This window comes from Balaenoptera borealis, assembly GCF_965194805.1.
Source record: "Balaenoptera borealis genome assembly, chromosome: 6".
NCBI classification, from domain to species: domain Eukaryota; kingdom Metazoa; phylum Chordata; class Mammalia; order Artiodactyla; family Balaenopteridae; genus Balaenoptera; species Balaenoptera borealis.
The window spans coordinates 9305124-9331086 of record NC_138863.1 but is presented as its reverse complement, the minus strand read 5'-3'; the positions used below and the strand labels follow the sequence as shown (position 1 = coordinate 9331086).

At 40.6% G+C, this 25963-nt stretch overlaps 2 protein-coding genes across 20 annotated transcripts in view; one reads left to right on the top strand and one right to left on the bottom strand.

Moving 5' to 3' along the window:
* The window catches only part of TRIP12 (thyroid hormone receptor interactor 12), a 145663-nt gene extending 139131 nt beyond the window's left edge, over positions 1–6532 (bottom strand). For 11 of the 19 annotated variants that reach the window (XM_082396139.1, XM_082396158.1, XM_082396141.1 and 8 more), the window contains exon 1: positions 5234–5375. The gene's annotated coding sequence lies outside the window, so the exon portion shown is untranslated. Of the gene's footprint in view, positions 1–4616; positions 4640–4908; positions 5082–5233; positions 5391–6240; positions 6347–6511 lie in introns of those variants that run through there. The other 8 variants (XM_082396154.1, XM_082396153.1, XM_082396140.1 and 5 more) reach the window with 8 other exon arrangements.
* Positions 5676–25963, top strand: part of FBXO36 (F-box protein 36) — a 100101-nt gene continuing 79813 nt past the window's right edge. Inside the window, exon 1 of the mRNA XM_082396289.1 lies at positions 5676–5967. Within this exon, the coding sequence (XP_082252415.1) occupies positions 5872–5967 (96 nt within the window). The 5' untranslated portion in view covers positions 5676–5871. The remainder of the gene's footprint in view (positions 5968–25963) is intronic.

Sequence of the window (25963 nt, the reverse complement as noted above, 5' to 3'; positions counted from 1 at the left end):
AGCTAAAATGATGTATAAAACTCAATTTTATAATTAACAAACACGCACACTGTCTCAAAACATACTTAGGGCCTCAATGAAGCATTTAAGTGGTCAACTAGTACATGCAAATAATGGACAATTAAAGAATATGAAATGGCTTGCCCTAATTTTTTTTAATATGTATGATTCAAAGTAACTTGCAGTCTCTAAAATATATACCAACAGATTAAGAAGAAAACTCCCAAAATCTTGTTAGCATTAATAGTGACCAAAAATGTTTATCGAAACAAATCAAATAGGACATTACATTAAACCATTACAAAATATTTTCACTTTCAGAATCATCTTATTCACACAAGACTTATTCCTTTAATAAACATTTAAAGAATCTTTATTAAGGGCCAGGCACTGTGCTAGATTCTAGGAATAGAGGAATGACTAACTTCAAGAAATTCATAATCAACTAAGGAATACTATTCTATGCTCAAAATAGTTTCAAGTAGAATACCTACATACATAATATTGATAAAAATATGTTCTAGGTAGAACAGTGTTAACAAATGAGGGAATGGTCAATGCAGCAATGAACCAGTGCAGGAAGGGCTCTGTGTTCCAATCCATCTCTGTAGCCTAATCTCCTGAAGAGCGTCGAGCATTCAAGCATTTATATGACAATTAACTCTAGGGTCAGTGGCCATAACCACATGTTTCAGGTTAGGCACCTGAAGCTCACAAAGGTTAAATTACTTGCCCAAGGTCACAAACATAGAAAAGGCATTGCCAGAACTGGAACCCAAGTCTTTTACCTTCACATCAGATATTCACTTGAACAGTGCTGTTCATTAATGAAAGAACAGAGTAACAGGCAGCTTTTTTACTCTAGGCCCCTAGAATGACTTTTTAAATCAAGCATAACTGCAAAACTGACTATTAACAGCTCCTGCACACTCAAGACAAAACCGGTAAGTCTGAAAAATCGCCAAGAAGCTTTTTCTTCTGGCCAATCCAGTTTAATGAAACTACTGAAGAATCAAAACCAAAATCTCAAAGTCCTCAGAGAAAAACTATCGAGCAGACTTATTTCAGTCTAGGAAACAACTTCTTTTGCCCATACCCTGAAACTATCAATAAATTGGGATAAAGAACTGCATTTTTAAAAATCCAGGACATTAGTCAAGTTAAGTTTTACTTAAATAAAAATCAAAAGACTGGTTCGGCATCAGTATGCTTATCTATTTACCATAAATAACAGCAAGCACACACTGTGTACAAAGTAACCTAGCAGACCAGGTCGAGACTGTAAAGAACAATTTGCTAGAGGTTTATGCCTTTAAGAAATCTGTAGCATAGCTGTCTGAACTATATCCAGGCACTAAAAGAAAATACACAAATGTAAAGCTAACACTACATGTTAAGAACTACAAGCACCAAGATTATATAACAACCTACAAATTATATGTCTTATATAATATCCACCAAATTCCTACTCTTCCACCCTATCCAGGCACTCTGATGGCACAGTAGTGAGGAAGATGTGAGAGACTGTGAGCACTCCACCAAACAGCATCCTGAGAAATCTGCGGGGGCCAAGAACCTTTCCAAGCAGGAAGACTGGCTGCATTGCCAGCAAGGCCAGGCTAACATTATTGGTTTGGAGTGGGTAGGAAAATGGGTGTTATTTTCAATCAGGTTTATGAGTTTACCTTCAGGCAAAACACAATGACATTTAGATAATCCTTGCCCTCAGGAAGCATATAAATCAGTCAGGGAAACAAAGGCAATGCATGTCCACAAACCTAGCACTATAATCACAAAATGAAGCATGTATAGATAACAAAGAAATAAAAGGAAAAGATCATGGGGTAGAAACTTTTGAGGAAGTGCTTGTGAGTTGCAGTGAACCTAAGACGATTCAAATGTGGGAAAAGTGCATGTCAGGCGGGCAGTAGCAAGAACCTGAATGAAGACGAAAAGCAACAAGCAGGTTGCTTTTTCAATTTGAGTCCATCAAATTACCTCAGCAAACAGGCAAAAATAAAGCAGCAATTGGTATCACATTTGCTCAAAAAGAACCCCACCCATCCACTTAAAAGAATTAAAAACAAAAAACTCCCCAGATTCTGTAAAGAAAACAGATCAAGATTCAGAAATGTTTTTCCTTAATTGTAGTCTCTGATATTAGACAGTCAATTTCATAAAAGCCACAAACCAGAATAGGTATAAATTTTGTCCATAATAAAAACACAAAGAAATCTGTCTGAAGTTTCTCTCAACAGAATTAACAATGTTTGGTGAACAAGCATACTGATGCAAAAAAAAAAAAAAAAAAATTACTGTAACATAAAAATTGGGCCCAAGTTCCACTACCAATCTAGCAGCAACTTCAAATTATAAAGTGCTATAAACTTCATATCTCCAACCTACCTTACATAGACACCGCCTACCACCACCACTGAGGAAAGTTAATCTTTTTGTAATTACCTCAAAATAGATAATGTAATTTTCTAAAGCTAATGACAATTGTCTTAAACTTACTTAGCAGTTCGTAGTTTTTCACAGCCATTATATCCACTGGATCTCACAACCAGCCGGTAGGTAAGATAGGGACTACCCACCCCCATTTTACAGATTAAAATAAATGGAGGCCAGATAGGGTCAGAGAACAGCTCAAGGTCACACAGCTACTAACTGGCAGTGTTATGAATTCCCAGGCCAGCATGTGTCTTCTTTGCTAGGATGATATCCTTAAAATAGGATCATACAACCTTAACCAGATAACAAATGCAGTAAGCTTGAAAGTTACAATGGAAAAGTAAACATTACTTCAAATTTACTTTGCTAGGTGAAAGCACTGATTTTACCCTGGCCTAGCATCCCATTCATCTTAAAGATATTTGTTTAGCACCTTCAGGAACTCTAGTTGCCAAAAGTGTTCTAAAACGTTTAGAAACTAAATGAAAAATAAAACAAAAAGCCTGTTCATGGACACAAATTAAATAGGAAACGTCAGCTGAACAGACTTAAAAACCACTCAAACTCCTGAAAAAACTGGGAAGCGAATGGAAACAATGATAATCTTCATTACAGTTCTTCCATTCTTATGGATATTGGCACATTCACAGAAAGGCAGATGTGGACAAAGCCCACAACCCCCAGCCATGTTAATGTGATCTCTTTAAGCTTAAAATAAATGAAATAAAAGCTCCCCAATTTCACAAAGATGACATAAAAGCTGGAGCTGAATGTGGAGTAGGGAGTTTCTAAAACAATTGGAAACTGTGCCTCCTCTAAAATTCACACTTAATACTGATCTCTTTGCATGCTCTAAATATGAAAATAAGCCTCAATAAAACCCTCTGCCATTTATCGTCTCTAAACCTCCGATAATACCACTCCTCAGCTCTAACTGCTCCCCCCCCCCCCGCCCCGGGTAAATGCGACACACACAGGCCTCATACATAGGCCTCTTGCCTTTTTCTCTAACAACTAGGACCTTTGTTCCGAACGTTGGTTTTTTACCCCACTCAATAGCTCTTTCAACTTTCTACCCCGTATTTTTTTGTTTTGTTTTGCTTTTGGAGAGGAGATTCTGAGCCTCAACTTTCCGGGTCTTTAACAAACGAACTGCCAAAAATAGCTGAAGAGACTGGAGAGGAACAGAAAGTTCAACACACCACGGAAGGGCCTACAAACCAGAGGAAAGCCCGGGGATCGGGTGAGCCGGCAGTCCAGGCAAGATCGGGGAAGGCCGACGAGAAAGGGAGGCAGCAGGGGAGCAGTCAGACGTCCACTCGGAACAGATCCACGGCGCTATTAAACGTCCTCCCGCCCCACACAGCCCCACGTTCCCACACTGACACTCTCTCTCCCCCAGTGACCTAACGAAGCAACTGAACCATACCCACCGCCAGGCACGGAGCTTAAGCTACACCTCCTCCAAAGTAAAACGGCGTTATCAAAAACAAACCAATCTGTCTTAAGGGTTTAGGAGCAGCCCCTTCCGTTCCCTCCTCGCCACACGGGGTAACCAGTTCCCTCCCGTCCCCCAGCAGGAGTTCAAATGTCTAAGATACCCCCCAGCCCCCCGCGCCCCACGATGTGCATGTGTTTTTAAATCTTTATTTTTTTTTCCTCCAGCAAATGAAAGATTTCTCTTATTCTGAGGAAAGGAGCAACACGAAGAAAGGACAGGATTGGGGATTTTACCACCTTCGTTATTTGAACTCCCCTCTAACTTGTTTCCGAACTAGAAACCCACTCACTATGCAGGAGGATGGAGGAGAGAGGGAGGGTGAACCGAATGGACAAACGTTATAATAGGTTTTATGTAATCCACATATAAATAAATTAATCGCCTGACTCGCTCTGAATGCTAATACGACTGGCGCGACAATTGGTCCACCTCCCTCCCACAGGTCCTGACCCCCTCCCCCCAATTTCCACGCTGATCTATTTAGAAGGATACTCTGCTCCTCTCGGCCAAGTTTCTCGGTCTCTTTCACGCCCCCCTGCATCCTCTCTCGGCGTCATCCTCCCTCAGCCTCAACTTCCCACGGCTGAAGTAACTGCTCGGCGCAGACCCCGTCTCCGGCCTCGCCCGCCCTCAACCGTCCCCTCAGCAGGAAACCCCTTACTGCGGTCTAAAGTCACTCCGGCCTCTCCCTCCTCTGACCCTCGCTTCCCACAACTGTTGTCACACGAGCTGCTCCCTAGTTTCCATTTCCGGGCCGTCCCTGGCCCAGGAGCCTCCCCTCTCCCGGTTTCCGGGCCCCCCATCCCATTTCCGGGGAACCCTTGCCGTCTTCACACCCCCCACCTGCACTTCCGGCCCCCCACTTTCTCTCTTCCTAGACGCCCTCCCAGCTCCAAAGCCCACTTCCGGCCCCCCCGACCCCCGCCGGGCTCCCCCAGACCCGCACGCCTTACCCCGGTTCCGTGAAGGGCCCTCCTCATTGCGCGAGGCCGGAGGGAGCACCCAGCGACCCCCCGCTCCCGCCCGGCCCCGGTCCCTCCAGCCGCGGTCTCCCTCGAGCGCCTAGCCCGTAAACCCCCAGCCCGGTCCTTCCGCGGCCCCGCCGCCGCTGCCGCCGGGAACAGGCCGAGCAGGGGCCGAATCGCGGCGATGACACAACCGAGCTTCCTGGGACTTTCTGTTCCAGCTCCTCCCCCCCCCCGCTACCCCCCCCCAACCCCTCAGCACAGCCCCCTCCCCCAGGCCTGGCCCCGCCGCTCGGAACTGCGCCCCAATTACCTAGTTGGGCCCCAAAGTCTCCGGTCCGGACTCGGTGGCGCGGCAGTAACTTCCACTCGCTCCCCCCACCCCCCCCCGGCGGCAGCGTCGGCGGCGGCTCCTCGGGTCCCTTCAATTATCAGCTGAGCCGCAGCACCGCTCCCGGCGTGAGCCTCCGTCCGCACCGCCTCCCTCCCCGCCCGTTCCAACACCCTCCGGGAACTACTTTTCCCTTCGAATCAGCCGGACGGGCTCGTCCGCGGGACAGGCCCCGCTGCCTACTCGCAGCCCATCACATCGCCCCTCCCTCCCCCATCGTCCGGCTCGACTTCCCCAGCGGCCTGCGATCTCCTCCCGATCCCTTCGAGGGACCAGGAAGGGGAATGTGGTGCTTCGCTTGGTATCCCTCCGCCGGGGTCACCCCCTCCCCTCGGTGGTAGCAGGAACTAATTCCCCTTCGGGTCACCCGGGACCTCAAGGTGGAAATTTCACGGCTCAGAGTTCCCTCTAACCCTTGGAAGAGGGGACAATCACCCCAAGTTAGAAACACCCCGCCAGGTCAATAGTAGGGTTCGATTTAAACCAGGGCTTTTGCCCCATGACCCCAATCAGGCCCCGCCCCTTCCTGGTTGTCTTAGCGACGGTGGTGGCGTCCCAAGATGGCGTCGTGGCTGCCGGAGACTCTGTTCGAAATTGTAGGACAAGGCCCGGCGCCGAGCAAAGACTATTACCAGTTATTGGTCACCCGGTCCCAGGCAAGTGCGAACCGCGGTTAGCCTCTTTACTAACTCTCTGCCCGCCCCGGTGGAGCCCGGAACGCGAGCCGCGCTAGGCCGAGAGCGGCTGTGGCCAGCCGGAAGCGCCGGGTCCCTGCTTCGAGCCGGGAGATTTCCCTCGTCACCTCGGCCTCCTCTGCGGGCCCGGCGGCCCGCGTGTCCCTTCCCAACCCCAGCCCGGCTCGTACCCGGCGAGCCTTCTTGGCCTCCTCACAACGCCGCCCGCTCCCTTCTGTCACCCCGGGTTCCTACCCGCAGAGTTCGCTCCGCGCGAAAAGAAAAACAGGCGTCCCTGGCTTGCGTGCAGCCTCACCTCAGCGTGGGAAGGAGGGAAAGAAAGACTCAGCCAAGTGTCCCAAGGAGGAGCCGGCAGGGGAGGAGAGAAAAGGAAGATCTCTTTTCCAGGGGAGGGTTTAATTATGGGGGATTTTTCACATCTTATTGTGGTCTTTACGAGTACCAAGGCCACATCAAAACTTCCTTATTTCTAGTAGGAATTGAGCGTTGAGAGCTTTCTCCTTACCTTTTCGGAGTCCCTTCTATCCCACTGAAAGTGTGCGGGGGGTGGTACAAAAATGTTTCAGCTGCTCTGCGCGTCAGCCCCACCCATAATGACATCTGCTTCACAACAATAAGACCGAGGATTATGTTATCGCTCAAGTAACCATCGGCCTATTTTTATGACTACTTTAGCTGTTTAAGGTGGGCTTTGTGGATGATTTATTATGCCCATGAAATGATCAAGTTAAATGGGTCCTCCACTCGGAACTCGTTTCTGATTCCTCGCTGAGCTTACACCTGTCACCGAGATATTCGTGCACCTTGCACTTTCAAAATTGGTATTCCTAAAAAATGAAATTTAGAACTTGGTATATATTTGTTTTGGTGTACGTATTGAATATTTCATCAGTTTTTTCCATGAGCCCTTCAATAAAATAGACAATGATTTTTAGAGCTTCAAAAGCATCTTTTAAAATAGAAATAATGTATATTTATTTTTAGATCTAAGATTTATAAATATTACAAGCGTAATATCAATTGATAGCCTATCGAACTTAAATTTTTAATTGAACATTTTTTAAGAAAATTTTTACATATTTAATTGGAATTTCTTTAATTTCTTAAAGACAGAAATTTAGTCTTCTTGTACATTTATTTTAGGATTGACTGTTTTCCATTTGCTATAAGATATATGATCCTAACAATTCTTCACATCTAGCGTGAGTGATTGAAAGCAATATTTTATGTATTCTGACTTCATTTTCTATTTTATCTACCTCAAGTTAGAATGTTCTAATTTTTACTCTACAGCCTTTTCCATAACTTGTTTTTAAAAATTGTTTGAGTGTTTCTTATTCTTGAGAGTCTGGTATTATAAGTGTATTATACTGTAATGTTGTAAGCCTCAACAAGCTAAATTACTTGTTTACCTTTCTGTTTTAGAAAATTAACCATAGCAGTCCTCCTGGTATTAGTTTTCCCCAAGAATGGTTCTGTTGTTGATGTTCTTCAGACTTTGCTCCCTAGTCTAACTTGGGCGCATGCCTTCCTTCAATTACTGTTTCACGACATTTTTCTTGCCCCTCCCCCAAAAGTATTCTTAGTTTTTTTTCTTTTTCTTTCTTCTTTTTTTTTTAAACACGTCAGGAACTCTCATCTATTTCAGGCCCTATTTTTTTTCTGTCCCGTTGCTTATATGTAAAATCCTTTTCAAGTTCTGATCTTTTTTCTTTTTTAAAGCAGACCGAGTATATTCACTTCAGTTCTACCAGTGAGAGTTAATCTCAAATCTGATTAATTCACTCTCTTTTTCAAGTAAAATTTGTTGTAAAAAAAAAAAAAGTAAATCCAAAACATAGTCTTTTCAGTCAACCATCTTGAGAATATGCTAGTTTCTAACCACAAGATAAGTTTTCTAAGTCTCAGCACAGGAAACCAAACATCCAGTGAGAGACAATCTGACATAAATAAGTACTAAAAGACTAGAATTACAATGTGTTTTATGAGATGGACTTTTTTCTGGAGTGACTTTCTAAAATTGATTCTTGTACATTTTTTCTCTTTCTTTCTGCCTTTATTCCCCAAAATGTTGTGTATTATCCAAAATATGCTCCAGATTTAGATGGATGCTTCTTTCACTGTGATTCCCTTTTTTATTCGTTTTCATTGCTTTTATTTTTATTGGCTTTAAATCCAAATAACTGCACCTTTGACATTGATTTAAAGGCATATATATCTCTCATTAGCATCATACCACCATTGCCATAGTTCAAAATATATAAACATTGTACATTAGTATTTCCTTTGCCTTCTTGCTTATACAGTGACATTAAAATCATACTTTTATGCTTATAGAGGCATTTCCAGTTAACAACTTGATGCCATGATTTTTTTTTTTCTTTCAGAAAAGGGACTTAGAGAATATAACTTGAGGTCAATATAGCTTAATTCTCAAATCTGATCTTTACAATGATGATCCAGAGACTTAGAAAAATCAGTGCCCTGCTTTCTAAATCAAAGATTTACCCAATTATTCTTTACTCCAGTTCTATATATATAATATATATTATATTGGTTTCTAATTCTTTGAAAACTAGTATATTCATAGTGAGTTAGGACTAGAAAGAATCTTGAATATTACTTAGGCCAGGGATATTTCACACTTAGCTTCTAAGAAAGTCTTAAGTTGTGTTTCTGAATGAGGATCGTTTCCTTAATTTTATTTTATTAATTTTTTTAAATATAAATTTATTTATTTATTTATTTTTGGCTGCGTTGGGTCTTTGTTGCTGCTCACAGGCTTTCTCTAGTTGTGGAGAGCGGGGGCTACTCTTCATTGCGGTGCACAGGCCTCTCATTGCGGTGGCTTCTCTTGTTGCAGAGCATGGGCTCGAGGACATGCGGGTTTCAGCAGTTGTGGCACACGGGCTCAGTAGTTGTGGCTTGCGGGCTCTAGAAGGCAGGTTCAGTAATTGTGGTGCACAGGCTTAGTTGCTCCGCGGCATGTGGGATCCTCCCGGACTAGGGTTTGAACCCGTGTCTCCTGCATTGGCAGGCGGATTCTTAACCACTGCACCACCAGGGAAGCCCCCCTTTCCTTAATTTTAATCAGCAACTTGTCATTTACTGTGGGGATGCAAAATATAAGAAGATTCCTGCCTTCGAAGAATTTATCATTCCTTCAACAAATATTGAGCATCTTTTATATGCCAGGTACTATTCTAGATTCAGGGAATCATCAGTGAACCAAACAAAGTCCCTCCTCTCATGAAGCCTGTAGTCTAGTGAGAAGAATATAGCTAGTGACTTGATTTATATAAACACTCTAATGGTTTAACTTTTGTTTTAAGTCCAAAGGAAGTTCTTGAGCAATTGCCAAGTTAATGAATAGCGCAAACATTTTAAAATCTATGAGTCCAGAGGAAGCAAAAATCACTTTAGACCATGAGGTCCAGGAGGGTACTGTTACAAGTATTTACTCTTGGAATTCTGTCTTATTTGTCCTCTTGAAATAGAAGTGTTGCTTAAGGTGGTCAGAACTGGTGACTTAGGTTTAATGTGACAAATATTGGGAAACTGCTCGAAACAGTAACTATATGCTAAGTAGATGAGAGTTGGCAGATACGGCCTTTTGCTCCTAATAACACAGGTGGTTGCCCCAAGAGCACCAACATGTTATAGTCACTCCAGCAGATGAAAGAAGGATGAAGAATTACGAGATAGATTAGTCTTATTTTATCTATTTCATTAAATCTTACTCAAAACTCCAAAAAGATACCTGAAGCTAATGTCATCTGAAAAAAAAAAAAAAAATCCGAAAGCTCACTCCCCAAAAGTGGCAAATATTTTTGACATGCTTTAGAGCCGTAGCACTGACAAACTGAGAACACCTGAGGTCCCATGCCACCCTGTGACAAGAAGCTGTCATTTCAGTGATTTCACAACAAAGAATTGTGCTGGTGCCACTTCAATCCACAGAAAGATTTAAAGATTTAAATTAAAAGATTGAAAGATTTAAGAGATTAAAGATTTAAATCTTTCCATTTGAAAGATTTAAAATTTAGTACAGTCTAATAAAAATGTCAATCCATGCACCCTTCGGCCCAGCAAATCCATATCTACGATTTTATATCCAAAAATGCTTTCACATGTGAGCAAGAATGTACACCAAAGTAAAATAATTGTAAATCTTTCCATAAAATATGACTCAATCTTTTGAAAAAGATGTGATCTTTTATTTGTTCAGTAGACCAAATAAAATCTTAAGCAAGGAAAGCAAGTTGCTGAGTTAAATAAACATAGTATGATCCCATTTAAAAAAGAACATTAACAACAGTTTTATTTTGTTTTAAATAAATATTGGAAAAGCTAGAGTGATTCACTCTTATGGATGGAGTTACGGATTGCTTTCACTTTCTGCATTACCTATTTCTGAAAGATCTGAATTTTTCTACAGTAATATTTTTATAATCAGAGAAAAGCAATAAAGGTTTAAAATGAAAACATAAATGGATAACTTACTCTGAGAAGTTGCCCTGCTCTGTGTATCGTCTTCTTCCTGTTTCACCAGCACCACCTTTGAGCCACCTCCCACACTAAATGATGGGCAGCATCAATAACGGTGTCATCAAAGATCCTGCTGTGTTTTTCTTTGCGGGGCTGAGCCTAATTCCACAAATTTAGAGGAGGTGCAAGTTGGGTTAATGGTTGCTTGTAAAATTTTAAGGAGATTTTACTGTCTAGAAACTCCCTGGCCTTACTTTTTTTTTTTGCTTTCGTTTTTGTTTTCAGTGTAGGTAGTAATTACTTTTGAGAAACTAGGGGACTGCCCTCCCTTGCCTTGTTGGGTGTGTGATTGTACTAATGAGCTAAAAAAGAGAGACGTGGAGGGCATTCCCTGACGGTCCATGGTTAGGACTGGCTTTCACTGCTGTGGCCTGGGTTCCATCCCTGGTCGGGGAACTAAGATCCTGCAAGCCGTGAGGCCAAAAAAAAAAAAGAGAGAGAAAGAGAGTTGTGGAGAATAAAATAAGGCAAAGATGGTCTACTGAATAGATTTATTTGCCCTCCAGTAAAGCTTAAAGAACAGAAATTCTCAAATAAATTGAAATCATGTCAAATAGACGCCAGATTGCACATTTTGGGAGCTGGATGGGGTGCAGCCAATTTGATATTTCGGTGGTATTTTCCCAGGGGACCCAGGAACCCCTAAATCATGCTCTGCCCTAGCCCTGCCCCCCCCCCACGTAAGGTCCCCAAGAGTCATATGAGTGGAGAAGATAAAGCAGAGGAGAGTAAACAGGTTTGCCTCTGCTTACCCTTTCCTTGTCCTTAATGGAACTTTCCCACTGATGGCACTTCACAGCCACGATGCCCGTTCTGCCCGGTGGCCACCAGCCACAACCAAAACGTTTCTACACAGAAAGAACTACTGCTGCTCTTTTTAAAGTACAAAGGTCAGTGGAATGCTTGCATTCGCTTACTTTCCTCTTCCCCATTGCTTAAGGCCAGACTTACCCTTCTGTTCTTCAGCTGTCTCTCAGAGGCCCTCATGATCCTCTGCCCCTAAAGGTAAGCTTTTCCCTTCTTCGCTGCACTTTAGAACTTTCAGTCCAGCCCTGCAAGGCCCTCCTTTGGGAGTGCTTGGGTTTTTCCTCCTGCTCCTTCTGACAGCAGCACCTGCAGTGAACATACCCTTCCCTGCACTTCAGGATCAGCCAGGTGTTCGTGCCTCCTCCCACATTATTCCTCTCCTGTTCCTCATATCTGAGACTCCAGAAAAATGATTTGCAGCCTGTGACACTCCAGGATGTGCCCCGTTAGAGTTGTGAAATCATGTTTACTCAGAAATTTAAATTCCTTTTAAGTTTTTAAAGTGGCCTGTGACACTTTTCAGGGGAGAGGGAGAAAATAATACCAACAAGGTGATTCAAGTTTTAAAAATAACAATATTCAGTCCTTTATCGTAACCTGGTGATCAAATGGCTCCTAAATCCTCATTTCAAAATTACATAAGAGGACTTCCCTGGTGGCGCAGTGGTTAAGAGTCTGCCTGCCAATGTAGGGCACACGGGTTCGATCCCTGGTCCGGGAAGATCCCACATGCCGCGGAGCAACTAAGCCTGTGCGCCACAACTACTGAGCCCACGTGCCACAACTACTGAAGCCTGCGTGCCTAGAGCCCGTGTTCTGCAACAAGAGAAGCCACCGCAATGAGAAGACTGTGCACTGCAACGAAGAGTAGTCCCCGCTCGCCGCAACTAGAGAAAGCCCGCACGCAGCAATGAAGACCCAACGCAGCCAAAAATAAATAAATAAATAAACGTATTAAAAAAAAAAAAATTACATGAGGACTTGATAGAGCTCCAGGATCATCTTCTCCCAGGTAAATCGTTCATTCAGCATCTCTGAGTGCCTACTCAATCTGGGCAGTTAATTTGGTCTCACCCTCCATTGACACGCCTCCTAATTATATGGGGCAGTAGAGCACTTAATTGGGAGTCACTGAGTCATGGATCCTTTTATTCCTACTGCTAGTCTGCAAGCTCTTGACCTGAGGCAAAACACTTAATTTGTCTGGGCCGCAGTTGCCTCATCAGCATAATAAGGTTACTAGTCTAAGAGATCACTAAGGTTTATTCCATCTCTGAAATGCTATTTCATATGAAAGTTGTGTTTGACCCTAGAAAAAACACTGAATTTTTTTTTTTTTTTTTTTTTTTGAAAAATTGAGGGTGCATCGCAGATCCTGTATTAGTAGCTATATGACCTGGTGTAAGTTTCACCTGCCTGAGGTTCCATTTCTTCATCTGTAAAATGGACAGTTCAACCCTTGGCTACTTCACAGATAATGGTGAGAACCAAAAAATATAAAAAGCACACCAGGCCAGTGTTTCTCAAAGAGAGGTCATGATCAAATAAGATTGGAAAGTCCTGGGTTCAACACAATTCTATTTGCTTTTCTTCTCCGAAATTTCTCAGAGGCTTTAAAATCCTGCTGTGCAACAGGAATCTCCGAGAGGAAACAGCAGCGTGAGCTTTTCGTACGGGCGTGTGACTACCAAACCCCTTTTCCTCTGAGCATCTCAGGATCTGAGGTTCTGTGGATGCCCTTTGGAAAACACCCAGCAGTGTGCCTGGTACAAAGCAGCAAATACTGAAGAAATGTTTGTTAAGTATTTATATTGCCTTGTCTTCTTCCAATACCAAATCAGTCAAACTTCACTTTTCCATGAAAATCATTTTTTTAACTCGTTAGTCATCTCACGACTTGTGTTATTTTATGTATTATTACCATCAGCTTATGTTTCCACAGAAATACCTATTGATGTCTTGATTGGGATTGTAATGAATGTATAGGTCCATTTGTGGTGAATCGACATCTTTACAATGCCAAGTTTTCAATCCACAAATATAGTATATCCTTCCTTTTAGAATTTTTTAGATATGCTTTAATTTTGCTCAAAGATTTCTTATAGTGTAGAAATCTTACATATATCTTGTTAGAATTCTAGGTGTTTGACTTTTTTGTTCTATTGTAACTAAAACTCCTTTTTACAATTGTATTTTCCATTTGTAGCTACTAAGAAAAACACAATTGATTTTTGCTTCTAGTAAATTTCCTTTCATCTAGTGATCTTGCTAAGTCACTTACTGATGCTTTTTTTTTTGAATTTTTAAATTTTATTTATTTTTTTTAGACAGCAGGTTCTTATTAGTTATCTATTTTATACATATTAGTGTATATATGTCAATCCCAATCTCGCAATTCATCCCACCACCACCACCCCGCCACTTTCCCCCCTTGGTGTCCATACGTTTGTTCTCTACATCTGTGTCTCTATTTCTGCCCGGCAAACCGGTTCATCTATACCATTTTTCTAGGTTCCACATATATGCGTTAATATGCGATATTTGTTTTTCTCTTTCTGACTTACTTCACTCTGTATGACAGTCTCTGGATCCATCCACGTCTCTACAAATGACCCAGTTTCGTTCCTTTTTATGGCTGAGTAATATTCCATTGTATATATGTGCTACATCTTCTCTATCCATTCATCTGTTGATGGGCATTTAGGTTGCTTCCATGACCTGGCTATTGTAAATAGTGCTGCAATGAACATTGGGGTGCATGTTTCTTTTTGAATTATGGTTTTCTCTGGGTATATGCCCAGTAGTGGGATTGCTGGGTCATACGGTAGTTCTATATTTTGTTTTTTAAGGAACCTCCGTACTGTTCTCCATAGTGGATGTATCAATTTACATACCCACCAACAGTACAAGAGGGTTCCCTTTTCTCCACACCCTCTCCAGCATTTGTTGTTCATAGATTTTCTGATGATGCCCATTCTGACTGGTGTGAGGTGATACCTCATTATAGTTTTGATTTGCATTTCTCTAATAATTAGTGATGTTGAGCAGCCTTTTCATGTGCTTCTTGGCCATCTGTATGTCTTCTTTGGAGAAATGTCTATTTAGGTCTTCTGCCCATTTTTGGATTGGGTTGTTTGTTTTTTTAATATTGAGCTACATGAGCTGTTTATGTATTTTGGAGATTAATCCTTTGCCCTTTGATTCTTTTGCAAATATTTTCTCCCATTCTGAGGGTTGTCTTTTCATCTTGTTTGTAGTTTCCTTTGCTGTGCAAAAGCTTTAAGTTTCATTAGGTCCCATTTTTTTATTTTTGTGTTTATTTCCATTACTCTAGGAGGTGGATCAAAAAAGATCTTGCTGTGCTTTATGTCGAAGAGTGTTCTTCCTATGTTTTCCTCTAAGAGTCTTATAGTGTCTGATCTTACATTTCGGTCTCTAATCCATTTTGAGTTTATTTTTGTGTATGGTGTTAGGCTGTGTTCTAATTTCATTCTTTTACATATAGCTGTCCAGTTTTCCCAGCACAACTTATTGAAGAGACTCTCTTTTCTCCATTGTATATACTTGCCTCCTTTGTCATAGATTAGTTGATCATAGGTGCATGGGTTTATCTCTGGGCTTTCTAGCCTGTTCCGTTGATCTGTATTTCTGTTTTTCTGCCAGTACCATATTGTCTTGATTACTGTAGCTTTGTAGTATAGTCTGCAGTCAGGGAGTCTGATTCCTCCAGCTCTGTTTTTTTCCCTCAAGACTGCTTTGGCTATTCAGGGTCTTTTGTGTCTCCATACAAATTTTAAGATTTTTTTGTTCTAGTTCTGTAAAAAATGCCATCGGTAATTTGATAGGGATTGCATTGAATCTGTAGATTACTTTGGGTAGTATAGTCATTTTCACAGTATTGATTCTTCCAATCCAAGAACATGATATATCTCTCCATCTATTTGTATCATCTTTAATTTCTTTCATCAGTGTCTTATAGTTTTCTGCATACAGGTCTTTTGTCTCCCTAGGTAGGTTTATTCCTAGGTATTTTATTCTTTTTGTTGCAATGGTAAATGGGAGTGTTTCCTTAATTTCTCTTTCAGATTTTTCATCATTAGTGTATAGGAATGCAAGAGATTTCTGTGCATTAATTTTGTATCCTGCATCTTTACCAAATTCATTGATTAGCTCTAGTAGTTTTCTGGTGGCATCTTAAAGATTCTCTATATATAGTATCACGTCATCTGCAAACAGTGACTGTTTTACGTCTTCTTTTCCAATTTGTATTTCCTTTTCTTCTCTGATTGCCATGGCTAGAGCTTCCAAAGCTATGTTGAATAATAATGGACATCCTTGTCTTCTTCCCGATCTTAGAGGAAATGCTTTCATTTATTCACCATTGAGAATGATGTTTGCTGTGGGTTTGTCATATATGGCCTTTATTATGTTGAGGTGGGTTCCCTCTATGCCCACTTTCTGGAGAGTTTTTATCATAAATGGGTGTTGAATTTTGTCAAAAGCTTTTTCTGCATCTATTGAGATGATCATATGGTTTTTATTCTTCAATTTGTTCATATGGTGTATCACATTGATTGATTTGTGTATATTGAAGAATCCTTGCATCCCTGGGATAAATCCCACTTGATCATGGTGTATGATCCTTTTAATGTGTTGTTGGATTCTGTTTGCTAGTATTTTATTGGGGATTTTTGCATCTGTATTCATGAGTGATATTGGTCTGTCATTTTCTTTTTCTGTAGTATCTTTGTCTGGTTTAGGAATCAGGGTGATGGTGTCCTCATAGAATGAGTTTGGGAGTGTTCCTTCCTCTGCAATTTTTGGAAGAGTTTGAGAAGGATGGGTGTTAGCTCCTCTCTAAATGTTTGATAGAATTCACCTGTGAAACTATCTGGCCCTGGACTTCTGTTTGCTGGAAGATTTTTAGTCACAGTTTCAATTTCATTACTTGTGATTGGTCTGTTCATATTTTCTGTTTCTTCCTGGTTCAGTCTTGGAAGGTTATACCTTTCTAAGAATTTGTCCATTTCTTCCAGGTTGTCCATTTTATTGGCATAGAGTTGCTTATAGTAGTCTCTTAGGATGCTTTGTATTGCTGCGGTCTGTTGTAACTTTTCCTTTTTCATTTCTAATTTTATTGACTTGAGTCCTCTCCCTATTTTTCTTGATGAGTCTAGCTAATGGTTTATCAATTTTGTTTATCTTCTCAAAGAACCAACTTTTAGTTTTATTGATCTTTGCTATTGTTTCTCTTTTATTTATTTCTGCTCTGATCTTTATGATTTCTTTCCTTCTACTAACTTTGGGTTTTGTTTGTTCTTCTTTCTCTAGTTCCTTTAAGTGTAAGGTTAGATTGTTTATTTAAGATTTTTCTTGTTTCTTGAGGTAGGCTTGTATTGCTATAAACTTCCCTCTTAGAACTGCTTTTGCTGCATCCCATAGGTTTTGGATCATTGTGTTTTCGTTGTGATTTGTCTCTAGGTATTTTTTGATTTCCTCTTTGATTTCTTCAGTGATCTCTTGGTTATTTAGTAACGTATTGTTTAGCCTCCATGTGTTTGTGCTTCTTACATTTTTTTCCCTGTAATTGATTTCTAATCTCATAGCGTTGTGGTCAGAAAAGATGCTTGATATGATTTCAATTTTCTTAAATTTACTGAGGCTTGATTTGTGACCCAAGATGTGATCTATCCTGGAGAATGTTCTGTGTGCACTTGAGAAGAAAGTGTAATCTGCTCTTTTTGGATGGAATGCCCTATAAATATCAATTAAATCTATCTGGTCTATTGTGTCATTTAAAGCTTGTGTTTCCTTATTAATTTTCTGTCCGGATGATCTGTCCATTGGTGTAAGTGAGGTGTTAAAATCCCCCACTATTATTGTGTTACTGTCAATTCCCTCTTTTATAGCTGTCAGCAGTTGCCTTATGTATTGAGATGCTCCTATGTTGGGTGCATATATATTTATAATTGTTATATCTTCTTCTTGGATTGATTCCTTGATCATTATGTAGTGTCCTTCCTTGTCTCTTGTAACATTCTTTATTTTAAAGTCCATTTTATCTGATGTGAGTATTGCTACTCCAGCTTTCTTTTGATTTCCATTTGCATGGAATATCTTTTTCCATCCCCTCACTCTCAGTCTGTATGTGTCCCTAGGTCTGAAGTGGGTCTCTTGTAGACAGCATATAGATGGGTCTTGTTTTTGTATCCATTCAGCAAGCCTGTGTCTTTTGGTTGGAGCATTTAATCCATTCACATTTAAGGTAATTATCGAGATGTATGTTCCTATGACCATTTTCTTAATTGTTATGGGTTTGTTTTTGTAGGTCCTTTTCTTCTTTTGTGTTTCCCACTTAGAGAAGTTCCTTTAGCATTTGTTGTAAAGCTGGTTTGGTGGTGGTGAATTCTGTTAGCTTTTGCTTGTCTGTAAACCTTTTGATTTCTCCATTGAATCTGAAGGAGACCCTTGCCGGGTAGAGTAATCTTGGTTGTACGTTCTTCCCTTTCATCACTTTAAATATATCATGCCACTCCCTTCTGGCTTGTAGAGTTTCTGCTGAGAAATCAGCTGTTAACCTTATGGGAGTTCCCTTGTATGTTCTTTGTCATTTTTCCCCTGTTGCTTTCAATAATTTTTCTTTGTCTTTAATTTTTGTCAGTTTGATTACTATGTATCTTGGTGTGTTTCTCCTTGGGTTTATCCTGCCTGGGACTCTCTGCGCTCCCTGGACTTGGGTGGCTATTTCCTTTCCCATGTCAGGGAAGTTTTCGACTATAATCTCTTCAAATATTTTCTCGGGTCCTTTCTCTCTCTCTTCTCCTTCTGGGACCCCTCTAATGCGAATGTTGTTGTGTTTAATGTTGTCCCAGAAGTCTCTTAGGCTGTCTTCATTTCTTTTCATTCTTTTTTTTTTTTTATTCTGTTCTGTGGCAGTGAATTCCACCGTTCTGTCTTCCAGGTCACTTATCCGTTCTTCTGCCTCAGTTATTCTGCTATTGATCCCTTCTAGTGTATTTTTCATTTCAGTTATTGTATTGTTCATCTCTGTTTGTTTGTTCTTTAATTCTTCTAGGGGATTTTTCTTTAATTCTTCTGGTCTTTGTTAAACATTTCTTGCATCTTCTCGATCTTTGCCTCCATTCTGTTTCCGAGGTCCTGGATCATCTTCACTATCATTATTCTGAATTCTTTTTCTGGAAGGTTTCCTATCTCCACTTCATTTAGTTGTTTTTCTGGGGTTTTATCTTGTTCCTTCACCTGGTACATAGCCCTCTGCCTTTTCATCTTGTCTGTCTTTCTGTGAATGTGGTTTTTGTTCCACAGGCTGCGGGATTATAGTTCTTCTTGCTTCTGCTGTCTGCCCTCTCAGTCACTTACTAATTCTGATAATTTGTAATTCTGTTATTTTTTTCTTCGTGCTTTACTGAGGTATATTTGACATACAACACTGTATAAATTTAAGGTGTACAACATAATGATTTGACTGACATACATTAGGAAATGATTACCACAGTAAGTTAGGTGACTATGCATCTCACATCAATACAAAATAAAAGAAAAAGAAAAAATATTTCTTAGTGACTAGAACTCTTAGGGTTTACTCTTTTAACAACTTTCATATATAACACACAGCAGTGTTAATAGATTAATCATGTTGTACATTATATCCCTAGTACGTATTTACCTCATCGCTGGAGGTTTGTTCTTTTTCACCGTCTTAATCCAATTCCCCCTTCCCTCCATCCCCACCTCTGGTAACTACAAATCTGATCTCTTTTTCTATAAGTTTGCTTGTTGTTGAAGTATAATTGACCTACAATACTGTGTTAGTTCCTGGTGCACAAAATAGTGATTCCATATTCCTATACATTACAAAATGATCACCCTGTTAAGTCTAGTTACCGTCTCTCACCATACCAAGGTAGTACATTATTATTGACTGTATTCCCCGCTCTGTACATTTCATACCTGTGACTCATTTATTTGGTAACTGCAAGTTTGTACCTCTCAATTTCTCTCACCTATTCCATTCATACCCCCACCCCCTTCCTCTCTGCCAACTAACTGCTTTTTCTCTATATCTGTGAATCTATTTTGTTATACTTGTTCATTTGTTTTTCAGATTCCACATATAAGTGAAATCATACGGTATTTGTCTTTCTCTGACTTTTTTCACTTAGCATAATACTCTCTAGGTCTATTCATGTTGTCATGAATGGCAAATTTCATTATTTTATGGCTGAGTAATATTCCATTATACATATAGACCACATCTTCTTTATCCATTCATCTGATGATGGACACTGTGGTTGCTTCCACATCTTGGCTATTGTGAATAACGCTGCAATGAACATAGGGGTGCATATATCTTTTCAAATTAGTGTTATTGTTTTCTTTGGAAAAATACCCAGAAGTGGAATTGCTGGATCATATGGTAGTTCTATTTTTAATTTTTTGAGGAACCTCCATCTGTTTTCCATAGTGGCTTCAACAATTTACATTCCCACCAACAGTGCACGAGGGGTCCCTTTTCTCCACATCCTTACCAACACTTGTTATTTGTTGTCTTTTTGATAATAGCCATTATGACAAATGTGAAGTGATATCCCATTGTGGTTTTGATTTTCATTTCCCTGACGATCAGTGATGTTGAGCATCTTTTCATGTGTCTGTTGACCATCTGCATGTCTTTGGGAAAATGTCTATTCAGATCCTCTACCCATCTTTTAATCAGGTTATTTGTTTTTATGGTTGTTGTGTTGTATGAGTTCTTTGTACATTTTGGATATTAACCTCTTGTCAGATATGGTTTGTAAATACCTTCTCCCATTCAGTAGGCAGCCTTTTAGTTTTGTTGATAGATTCCTGTGTAAATGTGTTTTAGTTTGATGTAATCCTGTTTGTTTATTTTATTTTATTTTTTTTAAATAAATTTATTTATTTATTTATTTTTCGCTGTGTTGGGTCTTCGTTTCTGTGCGAGGGCTTTCTCCAGTTGTGGCAAGTGGGGGCCACTCTTCATCGCGGTGCGCGGGCCTCTCACTGTCGCGGCCTCTCCCGTTGCGGAGCACAGGCTCCAGACGCGCAGGCTCAGTAGTTGTGGCTCACGGGCCTAGCCGCTGCGCGGCATGTGGGATCTTCCCGGCCCGGGGCACGAACCCGTGTCACCTGCATTGGCAGGCGGATTCCTAACCACTGCGCCACCACGGAAGCCCTGTTTGTTTATTTTTGTTTTTGTTTCCCTTGCCATTACAAAGAATGTACAAAGAATTTATAATTCTTTTCCATTTTCTGACACATTCATGTCATCTGTGAATAATGACATACATTTCTTCCTTTCTAACCTTCATGTCTTCTTTATCCTTGCCTTATTGCATTGGCTAAGACTTCCACTAAAACGTTGAAGAGAAGTAATACCAGGCATTCCTGTCTTCTTCCTGGACTTTGGAGGAAGGCTTTCAGTATTTCACCATAAAGTTTGATGTTTGCCGTAAGTTTTTTAAACTCAGATTAACTATGTTTCCTTTTATTTCAAGTTTGCTAAAAGTTTTGATTTTGAATGGATAGTGAATTTTATTTTAAAAAAAAATCTTTTAGCTATATACTAAATTTGCTCTTTTTTTCCAAATCTTTCTTCAGATAATTATAAACTGTGTGCTTCCTGGCTCTAGGACCACTGTGCTCACCGTTCCTAAATAACACCCATCACTTTTCCATGCCACTGCTACACACTTGGCCCCAGTCACCTGGGTGACTTCCCGTCAGTCTCCCCACATCCATATCCAATCCCCTTCTTTGAGTCTCATCTAAAATGCCCACTTGACATTTCAGATCGGTAGGGAAATGGAGAACCATTCCATAATTATTGTGACAACTGGCTATCAAATTTGTCACAAAACAGAAAAAATTAACCAAATCCCTATCTCAACTGTGCATTTAAAAATGTGTACTCTCATACTATACATTTAAATTTTTTATATGTATTTAAGAGCTAAGTGCTATACACACAAATGTATACTATGAAAGTACCATACAAAAATAAGAAAGGATATTATTTTAATTTGGAGGTAGTGTCTACACCATATGCTGAGTCTGAAAGCCATAATGGAAAAGAATAGCAGATCAACTACATTTAACATAAAATTTTTTCATGAATGATACTTAAAATTAATAAATTACCTGTGAGAAAATGTTGGCCACATATTTACCAGGCAAAGGGTTAATATACTGTGTATCCAAAGATAATCAATCCTACAAATTAGTAAGAAAAATAACCTCATGGAAAAACAGGCAAAGGCTATGGACAGTCACCTGAAGAAATACACGTAACTAATAAACATATGAAAAGATGCTTACTTATAACCTTACTAAGTGATCAAGGAAATATAATTTAAAACCACAAGATACAAATTTTTCCACTGGCAAAAATTGAAACCAGGTTGTCAAGGCTGTGAGAGAGAGGGCACCAGTAAGTGTCTGCTGTATACCAGCTCCTGGACCATGCCAGCGGTGCCAAGATGGAGTGCCTTCCCTCCAGAAGCTTGCAGTCTATGGGGAGATAGACAAACAGATTACAGAATGTGATCTATACAGCGGAGATAGGAGCTTTCTGGTGAGAGCACTGGAGGAAATCCTGAATAGTTGGCAGAGGACTAGACGTGAGCTGAGACCGAGACAAAGAAGAGGTGGGGACAGTCCTGTGCACCCAGGCTGTGAGAGCACAGAGCTTGTTCCCGAGATGGGTGATAGTAATGCGCTCTTGTAGGATATTAAGCTGGCTGGGACCACCGAGAAGCAGCCAGGGAGCAGATCAGGAAGTGCCTGGTAAATCTAGAAATAAGACTTGATGCAGCCAGTCAGTGGTTTTCAAAGTACCCTTTGGTTTTGCAAATAAATGCAGTTCTGAGGTTCCACAAGCATTTTATTCAAATCTCCTCTTTGGGAATATTTTTCACTAATTTAAAACTTGTAATACAAAAGAAATACCTACACCCTCAAAAGTTTTATATACCAAATTTTATCACCTTAACCTGTACTTCCAAAGTCTAGATGAACATGTTTTGGTGCAGGCCACAGAGGAAAGCATCTGTCATCACTGTAAATACAGTAGAATGTCTTACAAATGTGTCATTGTTTGGGAAGACAGAGCTCTGACCAACCCTTGTGATTTGTGCCTGTACAAGGCAGGTATATTTAGAGCAGAGTAAGCCTGAAGATCAGGAGAAGCTCAGATGCACCAGCTTTGCACAGAATCTTCAAATGCTGAGAGTTCATAAAAACACATGAACCACCTTGTGGTAGAGTCTTAACATATACTAAGTAATTTTCAGTGCTTTTTGTCTGAATTTGGCATTTGTGATAAGGAGACAAGAATTTGGTAGATAATTGTTAATCATTAGACTCCAAAACAAGTGTTAACTGTTCTCACATTTTTGGATTTTCTGGATCCTTTGAATCGAAGAGCACATACTCTAAAATCAGCCATGTGAATTTAAAAAAAAAATCAGCCATGTGAATTTTTTTAAAAAATGAAATTTCAATTCATTCATTCAACAAATATTTGAGTGCCTTCTGTCTGCCAGGTGCTCCTGGGCACTGTGCCAAGCACTAAGGATACAACAGGGAGCAGAAGTTCATGTTCTCTGTCCTCGTGGAGCTAGACGCTAATCAGATAAACCCACAAGCCAAGTTAACAGGTCAGCCAAACAAGATGTCAACCGTGGTAAGTGTCACTGTCAAGGAGAGAAACCCAAGTGCTTGAGGCTATGGCCTGGTCAGGGAGGTCAGGGAAGGTTCTCCAGAGGAAGTGAGGCTTGATCTGCAATCTGGAAGACTGGGTGAATGGAAAGAAGGCCAGTGCAGGGAGAGGGCAGAGAGCAGGCTGTTGGGCCATGCCGGCTTCAAGCTTTGTCCTGATACTGAGAGATCAAGAAGCCCTTGGTTTTTAAGAGGATGAAGTGGCTGGCATACCCTATCCCAATGATTGTGAGACACGCTTTTTTTGCATCTTAATATCTCCAAAATCAAAATTTCATTAGTATTTTTTTCTTTCTGAGCTATACATAAAATAACGATACAACTTATAGTCGATGGCATTTTAGAGTTGATGAAGTATGATAATCGGGTTTGCATTTTTAAAAGATCGCTCTGGATGTAGCGTCGAGAACAGACATGATTATCTGCATAAATCAGGGTTTTCTTTATAGTATAATAAAATGCAGAAACTGACTACTGCTGCTGAGTAACAGTAATATTCACTTTCACCTATATCTCACGGCCTAATTTCAAAGTTCTCTTTTTATCAGAATAGTTTCTTTATTCTCGTTAACTTGATAATAAGTAAATATTATTAATCTGAACTTATAAAAAGATCTACAAAAAATACCACTTTTATTCAGTGTGTAAGTTTACATTGATACACATAAGTAGATATAGATAAAATCTATACAGAATGCCCCTTACTAAAAGGGTTCTGCTTTGGAAAACTATGAAAACTACTGTTCTAGGCAATAGGGATCCACTGAGGATTTTTGCAGAGGAGAATGACATGACTGAAGCTGCCAGACAGAACTCTAACCGCAGCAAAATGGAAGACATGAGGGAGAGGGAGGAAGCTTCTGTGGGAATGGAAGGAGGGAGGTGGGTGATCAAACTCTTGGTCTCATTTGCTAATCAAAAAAAAAAAAAAAAAAAAAATGGAGATAATAGTTTCTATCTTATAACAATCTTTTAAGGATCTTATGAAGTAAGATATACAAATTATTGACACAGTTTCCTTCCCTACCTTACATTATCCTAGTAAGTTCCTTTAGTTCCAAGATAAGTCTTTCTTCTCTGTAAAACCATTATACTGTCTCTTTGGTATTTTTTTTAAGGGAGAGATTAGCACTCAAATGGAAAAAGTTGTTTACACATTCAGACCCTTTCATGCCGCCCTCTGTCTCAGTGGCTGCCCCCAGCTCCTCCATGACTCTGCTGTTACCCAGGGCTGCTCTTCCTTGAAGACAGAGGCCATCTTGGCCCTTTCTAAGGCTCCACATAAGACACTCTAAAGAACCTAAGAGGCAGTTGGGCACATTTTTAGTGCTTTTGCATTTTGCCTACCATTTCAGATTTATTTTCCCCATTAGTAGACCTTATTTAAGCAGTGACTAAAGAATCGTAAAATAAATGAAATAAAAATTATTCCTCAATAGTACCTTTGAATGCTGGGGTTTTTTTTGGTTTTTTGTTTGTTTTTTACCTTTTCTTTTTTTTTGGAGGGAGGTTAGTAACACCAAGCCTACTCTATTAATAGCATAACTGAGAACGTTCAGTGAATACGTAAAGACACAGCGGACACATCCCCATCATAGTTTCCACTGCACTGTCATATGCCTTTCACATAAGGATTGTGCATTTGGGAGTAATTCTGCCGAAATAGTTAGGTGTGTGTCTGATTTGTGGAGAAACTGGCCATACATACAAATTGTATGGTATACAAATACCATACAAATGTAGGTATTTGTTATGGGTTGAATTGTGTTTTCCCCAAAAGAGATATGTTGAGGTCTTAGCCCCATTACCTCAAACAATGACCTTATTTAGAAATAGGGTCGTTGCACATGTTACTAGTTAAGTAGGGTGGACCAGTGTCTTTATAAGAAGACAGCCGTGTGAAGGCAGGCAGAAGGCGATGTCATGACCAGGGCAGAACTGGAATGATGCAGCGAGGAATGCCAGATTGCCTACAGACCGCAGAAGCTAAGAGACGCGGGAGGATTCCTCTACGAGCTGCAGAGGAAGCACAGACCTGCCAGCGCTGTGGTTTCGGGCTTCTAAACTCCAGAACTGTGAGACAATAATAAATTTCTGTTATCTTAAGCCACCCAGTTTGTGGTAAATTGTCACAACAGTCCTAGGAAAATAATAGAGTATATGAGGATATCCGTGGCCACCTACTTGACTCACCTGAATAGGTCAGTGGGAAAATATAGTTGTCTGGGTCCGTCAGTGGTTGCATACCTCATCTAAGCCCCATCTGAGATAAGTCACCATCTGTAGCTTGCAGTCCCCAGTCCCTCCCTTTGCCATAGTTAATTGGACCAATATGGACACCTGTCTCTAGGCCAGTGGCTCTGTTGGCTAACCAGCAACCATGTGACTTCTGTGGCCTGGTGTGAAAAAGACTGGAACTAAGAGACTCAAAGGGATATGATCAGGGGCTTCCCTGGTGGCGCAGTAGTTGGGAATCTGCCTGCCAAAGCAGGGGACATGGGTTTGAGCCCTGGTCCGGGAAGATCCCACATGCCGCAGAGCAACTAAGCCCGTGCGCCACAACTACTGAGCCTGCGCTGTAGAGCCCACAAGCCACAACTACTGAAGCCCACGCACCTAGAGCCCGTGCTCCGCAACAAGAGAAGCCACTGCAATGAGAAGCCAGTGCACAACAACAAAAACGCAACGCAGCCAAAAAAAAAAAAGGATATGATCAGTTAGCTGCAGGGAACTGAAATAGAAAAGTAAAAAGGAAGCTCAAAGAGGCCATTCTTAACTCTAAGCTACTGGCCAAGGGAAGAGCAGAAGAAAGATACCCGGAGAAGAAGGGAGATGACCACGG